Source organism: Leopardus geoffroyi, chromosome B2 (assembly GCF_018350155.1).
Source record: "Leopardus geoffroyi isolate Oge1 chromosome B2, O.geoffroyi_Oge1_pat1.0, whole genome shotgun sequence".
NCBI lineage: Eukaryota > Metazoa > Chordata > Mammalia > Carnivora > Felidae > Leopardus > Leopardus geoffroyi.
In genome coordinates, this window is record NC_059332.1 from 4,035,844 (window position 1) to 4,050,416 (window position 14,573).

At 43.7% G+C, this 14,573-nt stretch overlaps 1 protein-coding gene across 2 annotated transcripts in view; it reads left to right on the forward strand.

The window, feature by feature from the left end:
* Positions 1-2,927: 2,927 nt before the first annotated feature.
* Positions 2,928-14,573, forward strand: part of SLC17A1 (solute carrier family 17 member 1) — a 35,755-nt gene continuing 24,109 nt past the window's right edge. Inside the window, exons 1-5 of one of the 2 annotated variants that reach the window (XM_045497175.1) lie at positions 2,928-3,036; positions 4,417-4,498; positions 8,810-8,982; positions 13,879-14,112; positions 14,197-14,284. In XM_045497175.1, the coding sequence (XP_045353131.1) occupies positions 4,471-4,498; positions 8,810-8,982; positions 13,879-14,112; positions 14,197-14,284 (523 nt within the window). In that variant the 5' untranslated portion in view covers positions 2,928-3,036; positions 4,417-4,470. Of the gene's footprint in view, positions 3,037-3,058; positions 3,187-4,416; positions 4,499-8,809; positions 8,983-13,878; positions 14,113-14,196; positions 14,285-14,573 lie in introns of those variants that run through there. The other variant, XM_045497174.1, reaches the window with a different exon arrangement.

Consider the following 14,573-nt stretch of genomic DNA (forward strand, 5'->3'; position numbering starts at 1 on the left):
GAACAAGTATACAGGTACATTACAATAAAACAAAAAAGTAATTATATTTATTAGGAATCGAGATGTTCAATGTAAGAGAAAAAGTCAAGAGTGTCAAATCAGAGGTTCTAAAATATCCCTCAAACATTTCATTTGAATTGGAAATAACACACAGAGTTTGTAACTGAAAAAAACAACAACTTTTGAAGTTCTTCCACTGAAAAGGCCTAGAAGCCATGGGACCTAGGAGCAATGAATACTCAATGCTTAGAGTGTGGTCTCTGGATGCTTTTTCCTACTGAAAGGAATCTGCATTCCATGAGAAAGCCCAGGTCTGAGAACAGGAAATACGCTAGAGGAGCTTGGAATGTGCATGCGCGCGCGCGCGCGCGCACGTGCGTGTGTGTTAGAAAACAAGGACACTATCCCAGACAACGAGGTCAGGTCTTAAGGACAATAGAGACCGGCTTGAATAGCTTCCTACTGGCCAAAGAAGAGACAATTTAAGCGTCAAAAAATAGGGACTCAGCAGACTGAAACACATCCAAGAAAACCCAGGAGGTCATAATTTTCCTTGGTCAGCTTTGCTAAGGCACTAAATTATTATTCTACAACTTTATAAAGTATCCTGACTTTCCTATGAAATCTGTATTTCAGGGTAGCCAAATATTAGATTAGGCAAATTTCTTATTTTGTAGAAAATTCCAGCTCCTACCTAAAGAATGCATGATAGAAATAAAATAACGGATCTTTTAGTGATTCAGCACTTACCAACAAATGGCAAAGGCCATAGGCTGAGAACTTCCAATCAAGCTGAGAATATCTGAACCCACTGAGCAATCTTATGTCACTCAAAGCGAGACAGGCCACCACCGTGGAAGTCTCCGGCACCCCACGAGTTCTTCTTGTCCTGGATCTAAGCAAGCCTCTCCATATACGAGCAGTTTGGGGGCTATAAGGGATAAAGAAATTTATCAAACAACACTAAAAGGAAGGAATTAGCCAAATCAGTTATGGAAGTCACTCTGCAAATGGCCTTGTTTTGTTACGACGACTGTTGTTGTTATTTTTAAGTAACAGCAAATATAAAGTGAAGGAAGGAACGGTCACAAAATTAAGGAGAGGTGAGAGTCGTAACACGTGAGTGCCACAGGCAGATCTTGTTTGGAGCTTCATTTAAATAAATCAAGTGTAAAAGGACAACTCTGAAGCAACTGGAAACATTTTCATAATGACTAGCTCTCTGGTGATACTAAGGGATTACTGTTTTTTACAAGTGCTGATAGCATGCTAGTTATGTTTTTTTTTTTTTTTTTAAAGCACTAATGAGTTATATATCCATGCTGTACTTTTTATGGGAGAAATAACATAATGCCTGAGGTTTACTTTAAAATACTCCAGAAAACAAGGGCGCCTGGGTGGCTCGGTCGGTTGAGCATCCGACTTCGGCTCAGGTCATGATCTCGCGGTCCGTGGGTCCGAGCCCCGCGTCGGGCTCTGTGCCGACGGCTCGGAGCCTGGAGCCCGCTTCGGATTCTGTGTCTCCCTCTCTCTCTGCTCCTCCCCCGTTCATGCTCTGTCTGTCTCTGTCTCAAAAACAAATAAATATTAAAATACTACAGAAAACAAACATTGGAGATATGTCTATGTGTATCTTCAGTGGCCAAACGTTGATAATTACTGATGAATGGGCACGTGGTTATATTAGACTGTCCTACTTTTCTTGCACGTTTGAAAATTCCAGTATAATGGTACATCTAAAAACTTAATAAGAAAAGCACAGAATCCAAATGTAGAACCCAGAAGTGATTTGAAAGCATATCACAGAGCAACAGAAAGTTTTGGAGCCAACACACGGAAGGATAGTTCCCTCCGGGTAATCAGTAACTGGAACCAGAGACGTTGATACTAAGTGGGAACGTTGTTTACTTAAAACATGGACATTGAACAACTGGTGATCTGGGGCTTTTAACCACTAAATGGTCAGAAAATGCCAGAAACCACCAGCCTTGCCCTCAAACCGTACAAACCAAAATCTGGAATTCTCACAAGGAAAAAAATCCAGCGGAATGTATAAGACATCAAAGTCTCCTGGGCAAGCAAGTTAAAGTTTTCGTCACTTCCTGGGGCGCCGGGGTGGCTCAGTTGGTCAAGCGTCCAACTTCGGCTCAGGTCGTGATCTCACGGTTCATGGTTCAAGCCCTGTGTCAAGTTCTGTGCTGACAGCTCAGAGCCTGAAGTCTGCTTCGGATTTTGTGTCTCCCTCTCTCTGCCCCTTCCCTGCTCAAGCTCTGTCTCTCTCTCAAAGATAAATCATCATAAAAAAAGTCTTCAGCATTTCTTTAGAGAGAAAATAACTGATTCAATTTGTAGAGTGTCTGCTAAGTGCCAAACATGTATTAGGCACTTTATAAGCATACTCACACATCTTTAAAAAAAATAATCTTATGTATGTAAGAAACTATCGTCCAAAATCCCCGATTTAAGGGCTTAGATGTTCCTATCTGGTCAGTAGGTTGCCTTCACAGAACTCCGAGGTAAACGCACTCTTGGGTAGATCTACGGAGAGGTGGTGGAACCAGGAGAATTTGCTCATTGCAGAAGCCATGGGGAAATCACTCCCTTTGCAGGATGCACTTTAATAAAATGCATCTCTCTCTGAGTAGCTTGAATGTCAGACAGATGTGGCCTTTGCAAAAGGGAGGGAAGGGGAGGGGAGGGGAGGGAAGGGAAGGGAAGCAAGACAGAGAGAAGGGAAAAAAAGGGAAAAAGGAAGGCGGGCTGGCAAAAAGCTAACGGGGCATTCACGGGGCATAAAAAGCCACCGCATTCCTGTAGGAGTGGTACTGTGAACCCAGATCCATCCTCAATAGAAAACATCTGTCCTAGGAGCACTGACTGCCAGGCTGGTTCTCTCCCTCCTGGCAGGAGACTAGCGATGCGGTCTACTACGGTCATGAACTTGATGGTGGATTTCCAGGACGTTTCTAGTCTACTGGAAGATTCGAACAGTCATACTCCTCCCCTGAAGACTCGAGGAAAGGTGAAAGTTAAAGAGTAAGCTTTTAACTTTGACATAACGAGGTCGTCATGAGGATTTGGTGAAGGATTAGTGGGGCTAAAATCGGTAAATCCAGAAATTCAGTACTTTTCAAAAGCTCAAAGTCATCCAAGGGAAGAAGGAATTGCTTTTCTGTCCTGAATCAGGTCAGTCTCACTCTTATATTGCTACTCGCTAAATGCAATTAACAGTTCCCCAGAGTGATGGCTGGGGGGTGGGGGGAGCTTCTCCGTTAAAGATCCTATCAGTTTAGCAAGCTGGGGACATTTGGGGGCAAGATCTATTTCCACAGATTTTTCCTAAGGGAAAGTAAAAAGAACCTATTTCTAGGGAGTAAGGGGAGGAGAGCAGTTGTGTGGACAGACAAGGAAAGAGAAGCCACGTGTTGTGCATTGCGTGGTGCTGTGTGAGTGGTGCGGGGGTGTCTGTGGTGCGTATGGTGGAAAGTATGCAGAAGTATGTTTGCGATGTCTGTGCTGGAGTTTGTACGTGTGGGTTGAGATGCGTTCGTAAGTGGGCGCAGAGCACGTGTGTGTTTGTACAGGATGCGTGTGGCATGTGGGTGTGTCTGTGCGTGTGTGTATTTTGAAATAAACAGCAGCCAAGCAGACAGTTCGGCAAATGATAATGCTGGTGGCCCAGCTGTTTACTCAAAACTACTTGGCAAATCCAACCTCAGGAATTTGTCTTTCAAGCATCCGGTCATCTAAGGGGATGGGGCCGCACGTCAAAGTTGTAGACGAGCCCAGGACCAGCGTCTGCGGACGGTTAAGGGCAGACGGAGCAGCAGCGGCCGGTCTGTCCAAGGGGAAAGTCCTGTGCGGAATGATCCGCCTGCCCGTGAGAAGGCGAAGTTAACCCACAGAGAGTTCTCTTCCAGCTCTATTAAGCTAGAAGAAAAAATAATTTATTTTACCATTACTTACTCCTTTTCTGACGTCCTTTTTTGGTACATTCGAGCTTCTGACCTTTAGCAATCTCTCCCTGCCTGAAAACCATCTTTATTTTTTTGGCTCCACAAAGGCCATCATAAAACGTCTTTTAACATTCCTTGCAGGGCAGGTCTACCATCAGCGAATTCCCTCAGTTTTTGCTCGGTTGGTTCACTTTTGAGGGATATTTTCACGGGACATAGAATCATGGGTTAGCAGGGTTTTTATTCTTTTTAAAAATAGTTTTCAGGGGGGTTATATATTTTTAATCAACCCACAAAGCGTCCAAGTGCAGCGTCAGAGGAGACACGTGATTGAGTTAAGTGGGGGCGGGGGTATGCAGCGTTTCCCCGTGATGCGTGTTTTCAATCAGAAGGTGGTACTGGGTGGTGTTTAGTCAGTTCTTCCCTGTTATGCTGACACCAAAGTGTTTTGCTCTTGCAGTGGAGACCAAACCCGGCAGCAAGAAAAGAAGAAACCGGAATCCCATTCGTGCAGATGGATAACCAGTTCTCTCCTAGGAAAGGTAGAAATTATTCTGTCTCACTGGTTACACTTTCTCCTTCTTACATGACATCACAGATTTTCCATGAAGACACATAAAGGGCCTTAGGAATGTCCGGGAAAAGAGGTGAAAACCTTCGTCCTGCTATAGTTTTCCATTTGGAAGACCCTAGGGCCACCTGGGTGGCTCAGTCGATTAAGCATCTGACTCTTCATTTCGGCTTGGGTCATGATCTCACGGGTTCGTGAGTTTGAGCCCCTTGTCAGGCTCTGAGCACTCACGGTGCGGGGGGGGGGGGGCCCCCTTGGGATCTCTCTCTCTCTCTCTGCCTCTCTCTCTCTCTTTCAAAATAAATGAAAAACTTAAAAAAAAAAGAAAAACCCTAAATAAAAACAATTCGTATTCTTTATTTCAATTCTTACACACTCGTCCACTTAATCACGTGGTGGAGAGGACCAGAAAGGGTCCACTACTTCTGCCCTGTCTCAAGGAGAAAGACATGGGTGGAAGCGAAGACAGGATGAATGGTCCTGAGTCACCGCATCCTTGGACATCAACACGTGGATATTTACTGAAAACTGTTTATTCTGAGTCGGGCAGGGAAAGGACGAGAAGAAAGTAGCACTAGGGTCTTAGAATTGGGTGAGTGTCATAGGGAACAGAATCCCGGCAGGGGGCGGGGCAATGAATAATTTTTGTAAAGATGAGGGGTCTGTTACATCTCACGTTTCTTCTTGTATTATTTTTGCTTTTTTGTGATTTTGGTCATTTTTCTATCGTCCACTTAATCGATACTCAAATTTACATATGAGTGTATAAAATGCATAAACACAAAAGCACATAAACCACATAAGCTCACATGCATCTATCATTGATTCTGCCCTTCTGCTTCATGTTTCCTTCCTGTCAGGCTCTTGCGGTGTGTTCCTTTGTTAATGTCCCAAGTCCTTGAATTTTCTCTTCTTTTCTGGTTAACATCCTCGGGGTGCACCTTTTGCTCTAACTGCCCAGGAGTTGCACCTGCAGTATTTTCCTGTTGCCCGGCCTGAGCACTTTACAATTTCCCTTGTGGTTTACTTTCTAACTCAAGACTTACTTAGAAGTAACTCACGTTCTTCCTGGAGTAAGAGAATAAACTGAAACAGGCCCCCCAACGACCGTGACACGAACCCTCCTCTGCACATGAGGCCTGCTCCCCCTGGCTCTCTGGAAGCTTTTTTCTCTCTTCCAGAGATTTCCCCCCCCCCCAGTGTTCCTATTAGTTTTTTAATGTTTATTTTTGAGAAAGAGAGACAGACAGACAGACAGAATGCGATTAGGGGAGGGGCAGAGAGAGAAAGAGAGAGAGAGGGAGACACAGACTCCGTTGTAGGCTCCAGGCTCTGAGCCGTCAGCACTGAGCCTGACGCAGGGCTTGAACTTAGGAACCGTGAGATCATGACCTGAGCCGAAGTCGGACGCTTCACCTGAGACTGAGCCACCCAGGCGCCCCTTTCCTTTTGATTTTATTTATTTATTTATTTATTTTAACGTTTATTTTTATTTTTGGGACAGAGAGAGACAGAGCATGAACGGGGGAGGGGCAGAGAGAGAGGGAGACACAGAATCGGAAACGGGCTCCAGGCTCTGAGCCATCCGCCCAGAGCCCGACGCGGGGCTTGAACTCACGGACCGCGAGATCGGGACCTGGCTGAAGTCGGACGCCCCACCGACTGCGCCACCCAGGCGCCCCTCCTTTTGATTTTAAAGATGAGGCTTAGAAAGCTTTGGAGCGAGCCATTCTCAGGGTGCGTGCACCCATGTGCAGCTGGACACATTTTTCTGATGGCCCCTGGACAGTCCGTGTTAGGCTACAAGCCATTGGCAGGACTGGCTGATGACTGAATGGTTTTCTTCCCTCTGCTGAGCTCCAGGGCCTGTCTGCACAGGGCGGAAGTTTCAGCAGTGCCCCTGGCAAGGCTGTGTGTCGGCGTGTTCACCCTTCACCGAGCCAGGAGGTGTTTGGCATCTGGGTATCTGAGAAGAAGGTCTCTTACCAGACCCCTCCCATTGCCTGGGGATTGGTATTTGACTCCTGTTGTCCCCAAGCCCTGGGAGGCAAAACAGAAACAAAAACAAAAAGACACTGAGATCAAATGCTTTCAGGGAAAAAAAAAAATCTGCCTTCAAAGATCAGTTTATGCCTTGAGGAGTCCGTCTTCACGGAACCCTCGGCCTGAATATTTCATTTTTCCTGGCAGATCATCCATGCTTTTAAGGACATACTTTATTTTAAATATATTTCGCCTGCTATTTTTATCTGTTTACAAAGGGAGAGCCGTGCAGAAAACGAATTTTCCAGGCATTTACCGCCTTTTTTTTTTCCCACTTAGCAGCAAATCCAACATTTGTTTAGCCGAACTTCAAAACACTTCAGAATCAGCAATGCCCTTTTACCCTCTCTCCCCCTTCTGGAACTGGGAGAGCCGTAGCAAGTGTCCAGTGTGCCGCAGCATGTGTGGCCGGAGTCCTGGGGACACATACCTCGTCTCCCCCTTCGTAAGTCCGCAGATACAGAAATACCGTGCCCTAGCGGGGGTTATTTCTAGGAACCTCCTTCACATGGGTTTAAGATTATTTCGATGAGATCTGTGACTTTGAGATCTGGAGGAGGCAATGGATGTGGGCTGATATTGTATGATAAGCTGAGACTTTTAAGGAACCGTGGAAGGGGGTGAATGTGTTTTGCGGGGGGGATGAACATGAACTTTTAAGGACCAGAGGGTGGACCGTGGTGGCTAGCCGTCTAAGACTCCCCCTAAGATTCTGGCCCCCGGTGTGTGTGCACCTCCCGCAAGTTATTTAAGCAAACACTAAGCTAGGTGCCGCCTGAAGGGATTTAGCAGATTTAAAATGTTTTTTTTTTTCAACGTTTATTTATTTTTGGGACAGAGAGAGACAGAGCATGAGCGGGGGAGGGGCAGAGAGAGAGGGAGACACAGAATCGGAAACAGGCTCCAGGCTCTGAGCCATCAGCCCAGAGCCCGACGCGGGGCTCAAACTCACAGACCGCGAGATCGTGACCTGGCTGAAGTCGGACGCTTAACCGACTGGGGATTTAGCAGATTTAAACATGGTCCCAAATGAGCTGATCTTAAAATAGGGAAATCATCCAGGAAATTACCCAGCCCTTCGACTTGGGTCTAGAGGTCAGAGACCAAGCAGCTAGGCAGAGTCCAAGTGTGAGAGGGTTCAACATGAAGCCAGATTCTTTCGGGCTGGTTTCAGAGCTGCAGGAAGCCATGTGACAAGTCACAGGAACAGCCGCTTGGAACTGTAAGCATCTCCCAGCCGACAGCCAGCAGGGAGATGGCCACCTCAGTACCGTATCCACAGACAACTGAATCCTTACCATAACCTGAGCGAGAATGGAAATAGATCCTTGCTTAGAACCTTCAGCTGAGAACTTAGCCTGGCTGATCCCTTGATTTTAGCCTTTGAGATCATGAGCAGAAAACTTAAGTGCACTATGCTAACTCTATGCTAAAACTTCTCAACTGCAGAACTGTCTTAACAAATGGGTGTCGTTTTAGGCCATTCGGTTTGCAAACTTTTTTTACCCAGCAAGAGAAAACACACTTAGGAAAGCACATCCACAACAAAGCCTTCGACAAGCGTTGTCTGAAATGTACAAACAACAGAGCTACTCCGTGTAAATCAGGAACCATGGTATGAAAACCAGGGATGCTAAGTGCGGCCAACAATTCACTGGCGGTTCTGATCCAAGGAGAACAGGAAATTAAAGACACGAGGATCGCCAAAGAACCAACAAAATCATCACTATTTGTGTATTCCCCACATAGAAAACCTACCCCAAACAGCAGATGTATTTTTAGAAACGACAGTGACTTTTGGCTAGCTGGCTGGATACAGTATCGACCTTTAAAAGTCTAATTCCTTTCTTTTTAAACAAAAATTTTTAAATGTTTATTCATTTTTGAGAGGCCGAGAGGCAGACCGTGAGGGGGGGAGGGGCAGAGAGAGAGGGGGACACAGCATGGCGAGCAGGCTCCAGGCTCTGAGCTGTCAGCACAGAGCCCAAGGTGAGGCTCGAACCCACGAACTGCGATATATATATATAATCTGCGATATAAACTGCGATATATAATATATATATTATATATATAATATATATTTTATATATAATATATACTTATATATTATATATAAAATATAAAATATATAGTAAATAATATTAGAATGGCTCCAAGTTTCCGAGTGCCCTTCCTAAAGTTACTGTATGATTTTACCTCAGCTGTGTTAACAAAGGACACTTTCTGTTTTACTTCTTAGTTCCAAGTGTTTGCTCCTTCCGCTACGGATTGTCTCTCCTCTTGCACGTCTGTAACAGTATCATCATGTCACAGCGCATGTGTCTGAGCCTCACAATGGTGGTCATGGTGAACAGCTCGGACCCACACGGTGTGCCCAACACCTCCACAGAGGACAGCCTGGATGTCATGAAGGTATACGAAAAATACTCTGTAGTCCTAAATTGCAAATCCTGTCTTTCTAACTAGGTGGCATAGAGATTGCGTGTTATCATAATTGATGGGACACTAATAATCAGAACAAGAAGTCTAAGGCTTCGACCACCTTGCTAATAATAACCTAACTAAACATGTCCCATGATTACAGCATTCCTCGATATTTGTGAAGGGCTTTGTTGTGTGAATCCTTCCCTGTGAAGAAGGATAAAAACCAAGCACATTAGGGAGTCTAGAATTGAGATGTTTGGCCAAGCAAAAAAAAAAAAAAAAAGAGAGAGAAGAAAAGAGAGAGTGGCAAAAGTAACATTTGTTTTTTTTTTTAATGTCTTTATTATTTATTAATTTTTTTTCAATATATGATATTATTTATTAATTTTGAGAGAGAGGGAGAGAGCACACCTGAGTGGGAGAGGGGTTAGAGAGAAAGAATCCCAAGAAGTAATACTTGACAAACTCATGGCGGAGAACTTTCCAAAATTACTGGCGGGCACCAAATCACAAGTCCAAGAAGCTCAGAGAACGCCAAACAGGATAAATACCAAAAAGGCAAATAATTCACAACAAGAAAAACCAACTGGACATATTGAAATTGCAGAAAACCAGAACACAGAGAACATCCTGAATGAAGCCAGAGAGAAAAGTATCTTACCGACAGAAGAACAAGGAGACGAATTGAGAAGACTTCTTATCAGAAACCATTCAAACAAGAAGAGAAGGGGAAAAAATCTTTGCAGTGTTGAAAGAAAAAGAATCTGCCAAAATGGAATTCTACATCCAATGAAATTACCCCCAGAGTGAAAGAATGAAGACTATTTCAGGCAAATAAAAACTGAGGTAATTTACTGCCAACAGGCCGGCCATACAAGAAATGTTAAAAAAAAAAAAGAAAGTAGGTTTTAATCCAACCATATCAATAATCATTTTAAATATGAATGGTCCATATATACCAGTTAAAAGACAGAAATGATCAGATATGGATAAGAAATAAAGGTCATTAGACATGGAATCTACAAGAAACTCTTCTTAAATACAAAGACTCAGATAGATAAAAAGTAAAGGGATAAAGAAAGATGTGATGCAGCCGCGAAAACACTAATCAGAAGAAAACTTAAGTAGCCATATTAACTTCAGACAAAGCAGAATTTATAGCAAGGAAGATTATCAGAGATAAAGGGGTATTACCTAATGATAAAGGACTCAAGTCTCCAAAAAGATACAACAATCCTGAACATGCATGTCCCTAACAACAGAGCAGCAAAATACAGAAGGTGAAAACTGTTAGAACTGAAAGGAGAAAGAGACGAATATAAAACCGGTAACTGTTTTCTATTTGTTACATCTGTTCTCTGTTTCCTTTTTTTGAATTCTCTTTTTTGCCTTCTCTGGGTTTAATTATTTAAGTGATTCAATTTTATTTCTTCTTTTCATGTATCATTTAGACTTTAAAAAACACCCGTTTTATTTCATTTTTCATTTATTTATTTTGAGCAAGAGCGAGCAGGGGAGGGCCAGAGAGGGAGGGAGAGAGAGAATCCCAAGCAGGCTCTAGAATGTCAGTGAGAGCCTGACATGGGGCTCAATCTCTTGAACTGTGTGTGGGGTCATGACCTGAGCCAAAATGAAGAGTCAGATGCTTAACCAACTGAGCCACCCAGGCAACCCCCAAAAGACACCTGATTTAGTAGTTGCCCCAGCATTTACAATATACATTTTTTAATCATCTAAATCCACCATCAAATCGGGGTGTCTGGGTGGCTCCATCGGTTAAGTGTCTGACTTTAGCTCAGGTCATGATCTCACAGTTTGGGAGTTCGAGCCCCGCGTCGGGCTCTGTGCCGACAGCTCAGAGCCTGGAGCCTGCTTTGGATTCTGTGTCTCCCCCCTCTCTCTGCCCCCTGCCCCCCGCTCATGCTCTGTCTCTCTCTGTCTCTCAATAATAAATAAATATTAAAAAAAAATTTAAATCCACCGTCAAATAATACCAAACTGCTTCATGTGCACTGCAGGTACTTTATAACACATTATTCCCAATTTTGCTCTCCCGTCTCTTGGGCAAGTGCTGTTATTCATTTCAGTATCCACATTATAAATACATGATTACATTACTGCTTTAAACAAATAGTTATCTTTTAGAATAATTCAAAGTGAAATATCCTTTTCATTTATTTACTTTTAGAGAGAGAGAGAGAGAGAGAGAGGCAGAGGGAGAGAGAGAGAATTCTAAGCAGGCTCCACACTCAGCACAGAGCCCGATGCGGGGCGGGACTCAATCCCACAACCCTGGGATCATGACCTGAGCCAAAAGGAGGAGTCGGGACCCTCAACTGACTGAGCCACGCAGGCACCTCCAAAATAAACCATTTTATCCCTTCGTTGATTCTTTTCTGATGCACTTCCTTTTTTAATACAGATCCATGGTCCTGAGCGATTTCATTTCCTTCTGCAGAAAGAACTTCTATTAAAATTTCTTTTGTGGGTAATGCTTTCGTTTTTATACCTAAGAAATCTTTGCATAGCCCGAGGCAAAAAAAACACTCTTCTTGCTATGTTTTCTTCTAGAAGTTGTATAATTTCAGGCTTTACATTTAAACATATGATTCATTTAGACTTAATTTTTATGTATGTTGGGTTGAAGATTCTTTTTTTACATACAGATATACAATTGTTCTACCACCATTTGTCAATTGTCTTTGGATGTTTGTTGAAAAGTCAGTATTTGTAGGACTGATACCACTTACTTGGTTTTAAGGCTTGTCGTAAAGTTACAGTAATCAAAACAGTGTGGTATAGCTCACAAAAAACAGTCAATGAAATAAAATAAGAGAGTTCAGAAATCAACTCACACAGATATAAACTCCTGAATTTTTTCCTGATCCACAAAAGAAAATACATAAAATTGGACTCCTTTCCATTCCATTCCAAAGAGCTGTTGAGAGAATAAAGAGACCCGAGACAGGGATAAATGTTTGCAAATCCTGTCTAATAAAGGAATTCTATCAAAACTCGATAAAAATTAAACAAAAGCCCAATAAGAAAATGGGAAAAACGTAAACAGTCTTTTCGCCAAGGAAGATACAGGGAAGGATGGCAAATACTCACAAAAAGATGTCCCACATCATCAGTCATTAGGGACAAACAAATTAAATCCATAAAGGTTTATGACTACACACCGAAGCCTCTAACATCGCTGGGGAGGACGTAAAATGGTACAATCACTTCAGTGACCTACCGTATGATCCCCCCATTCCATGCCAGGTATTTACGGAAGAGAAATGAAAACACGTGTCTGTACAGAGACTTGTACGTAAATGCTCACAGTCGCTTTATTTGTAACAGCCCCAGACTGGAAACAATAAAAAGGTTCAACAGATGAATGAATGCACACACTATAGTACAGTCCTGAAACAGGGTACTGCCTAGCACTAATCATAAATGAATGCTAAAAATAAATGGATGAAACTCAAAATAAGTATGGCGAATTTACAGAAAACCTCCAGAAAATAAAAACGATGACGTAGTGACAGGCAGAGAAGATCAGTGGTGGGAGAACAGCAGGAAAGAGGAATTGCAAAAAGAAGTAAGGAAACTTTTGGAGGTGAGGAACACGTACATTTCCTTGACTGTGGTGACGGTTTTGTGAGTGTGCACGTAATTACACGCGTCAAGTTGTACATTTTATGTCAAAGATTAAGTATGCAGTTTATTGCATCGTTTGTCCCTCAGAAATCTGTTAAAATCTTTTTATCCAATTTTTCCTTGAACGAAATCCTGAAACATTTGTAGTATTCCATTGCTTTGGTTTAAATATTGAGAACCCCATATTCTAGAGAAATGGGTATTCGCAGGGGCCACACACGTAAAAAAAGAGCCTCTTTAGAAGATCCAGGGAAACTGATCTCCTTCACATCGGAGTCACACAAAAGGAATTCTCTTCGCGGCCATACAAAGGAACTAGACGGAAGAGAGAGAGAGAGAGAGAGAGAGAGAGAGGGAGGGAGAGAGAGAGGGAGGGGGGGAGAGAGAGAGAGAGAGAGAGAGAGAGAGAGAAAATACAGCATGTATTTTCCAAACACATCCAAAAGATGAAAACTCACCAGAAAATTGTTTCCACAGAGCAGATCTGAGTTGTAACCTGAAATTAGAAAATGCAGCTAAAAACTAGGGAGGCAATTATATTTATGGGCAACAGTAGACACAGGAGCTCAGAGCAGAGGTGACCCGGTGACAGGAGGCTGTGCTCAGGCAGTAGAGCGTGGAATACAAGTGAGCTGACAGATCTCAGGGGAGGATTTTGGAAACACGAGACAGAACATTTTAGAAAAGGAGAGAACCAAGCACCAAAAGAGAATTGGCCCTCTTCCTTCACTGTCTCATCCAATGATTTTCACGGTTCAGCCCGACACCTTCTCTTCGCGATTTGATCGATCACCGTTTCTGTCTCCGGGAGTAGTACGTATGTGGGGAAATGTCTGTCTGGGGAATGAGGGTAACTTAACGGAGGAGTCGGAGGAAGACAGAAGGCAACGGACAATTAACGATGGCGGCAAGTGTAGTATTCCACAGAAGACCTGACATGCAGAGTAGCAATGTTCCAGGAATAAGTATTAAACGTCTACACCGTACTGGGGGTAGAGACGGTGCAAGGACTCGCCATTGGCCTTGAAGATACCAGTGTGAAATGTCAGTACACACAGGAAATGATGTTATAAAGGAGCAGCAAAGGTCCCATGATGGAAAATGAAGCAGAGGGGAGCACCTTGACCCCCAGGAAGCCTGCAGACCAGTGTCCCTGCATCCCTGACTATCACAGTAACTCACCAGGATGCAGAGTGGCTCCATGCGACTCTCTCTCTCTCTCTTTTTTCCCCCCAGAACCCCGTGTACAACTGGAGTCCTAAAACCCAGGGCATCATCTTCAGTTCCATCTTCTATGGCATACTCATCACCCAAATTCCTGTTGGATACTTGTCTGAAAAATACTCCATCAAGAAAATGATCGGCTCTGCACTATTCCTCAGCTCCCTGTTTAGCCTGGTCCTGCCGATGGCCGCTGAAGGTGGAGAAGCTTGGATCATCGCATGTCGGGCGGCCCAGGGAGTTTTCCAGGTACTAAGATAACGCAACAAGTGAACAGGGCTGAAATTCACAGGAAGCATCAGAGATCAGATGTCCTAATCCTTCTGATTTCAGGGGTCAGCATTAATAGCTCAGCACGCAATATGGGTCAAGTGGGCTCCACCCTTGGAACGAGGCCGACTCACCTCCCTGAGTCTCTCAGGTAACGACCTAGGGACTCAAAGGTGTGAGTGTCACTGCTACCTCACTGTTCCGTGTTCTTCCTAGAGCTGTAAAAGATGTGTGTTTTGAACTGTCGGGGGCTTTGGAAACCATCTGTTCCGGCAGCCCCCCTTTAAAGATGCGGAAACTGTCTAGAAAGAAGGAGAGGCTTCTTTATCTCAAACAACAGAAAAAGGGAGAGAGAGAGGGGGGAAAGCAAGTATTTTATTCGCTTCTTCTGCCCAGTGTTTTGCTCTACAAATGTATTTCACCGGAAATCGTTCATTGCT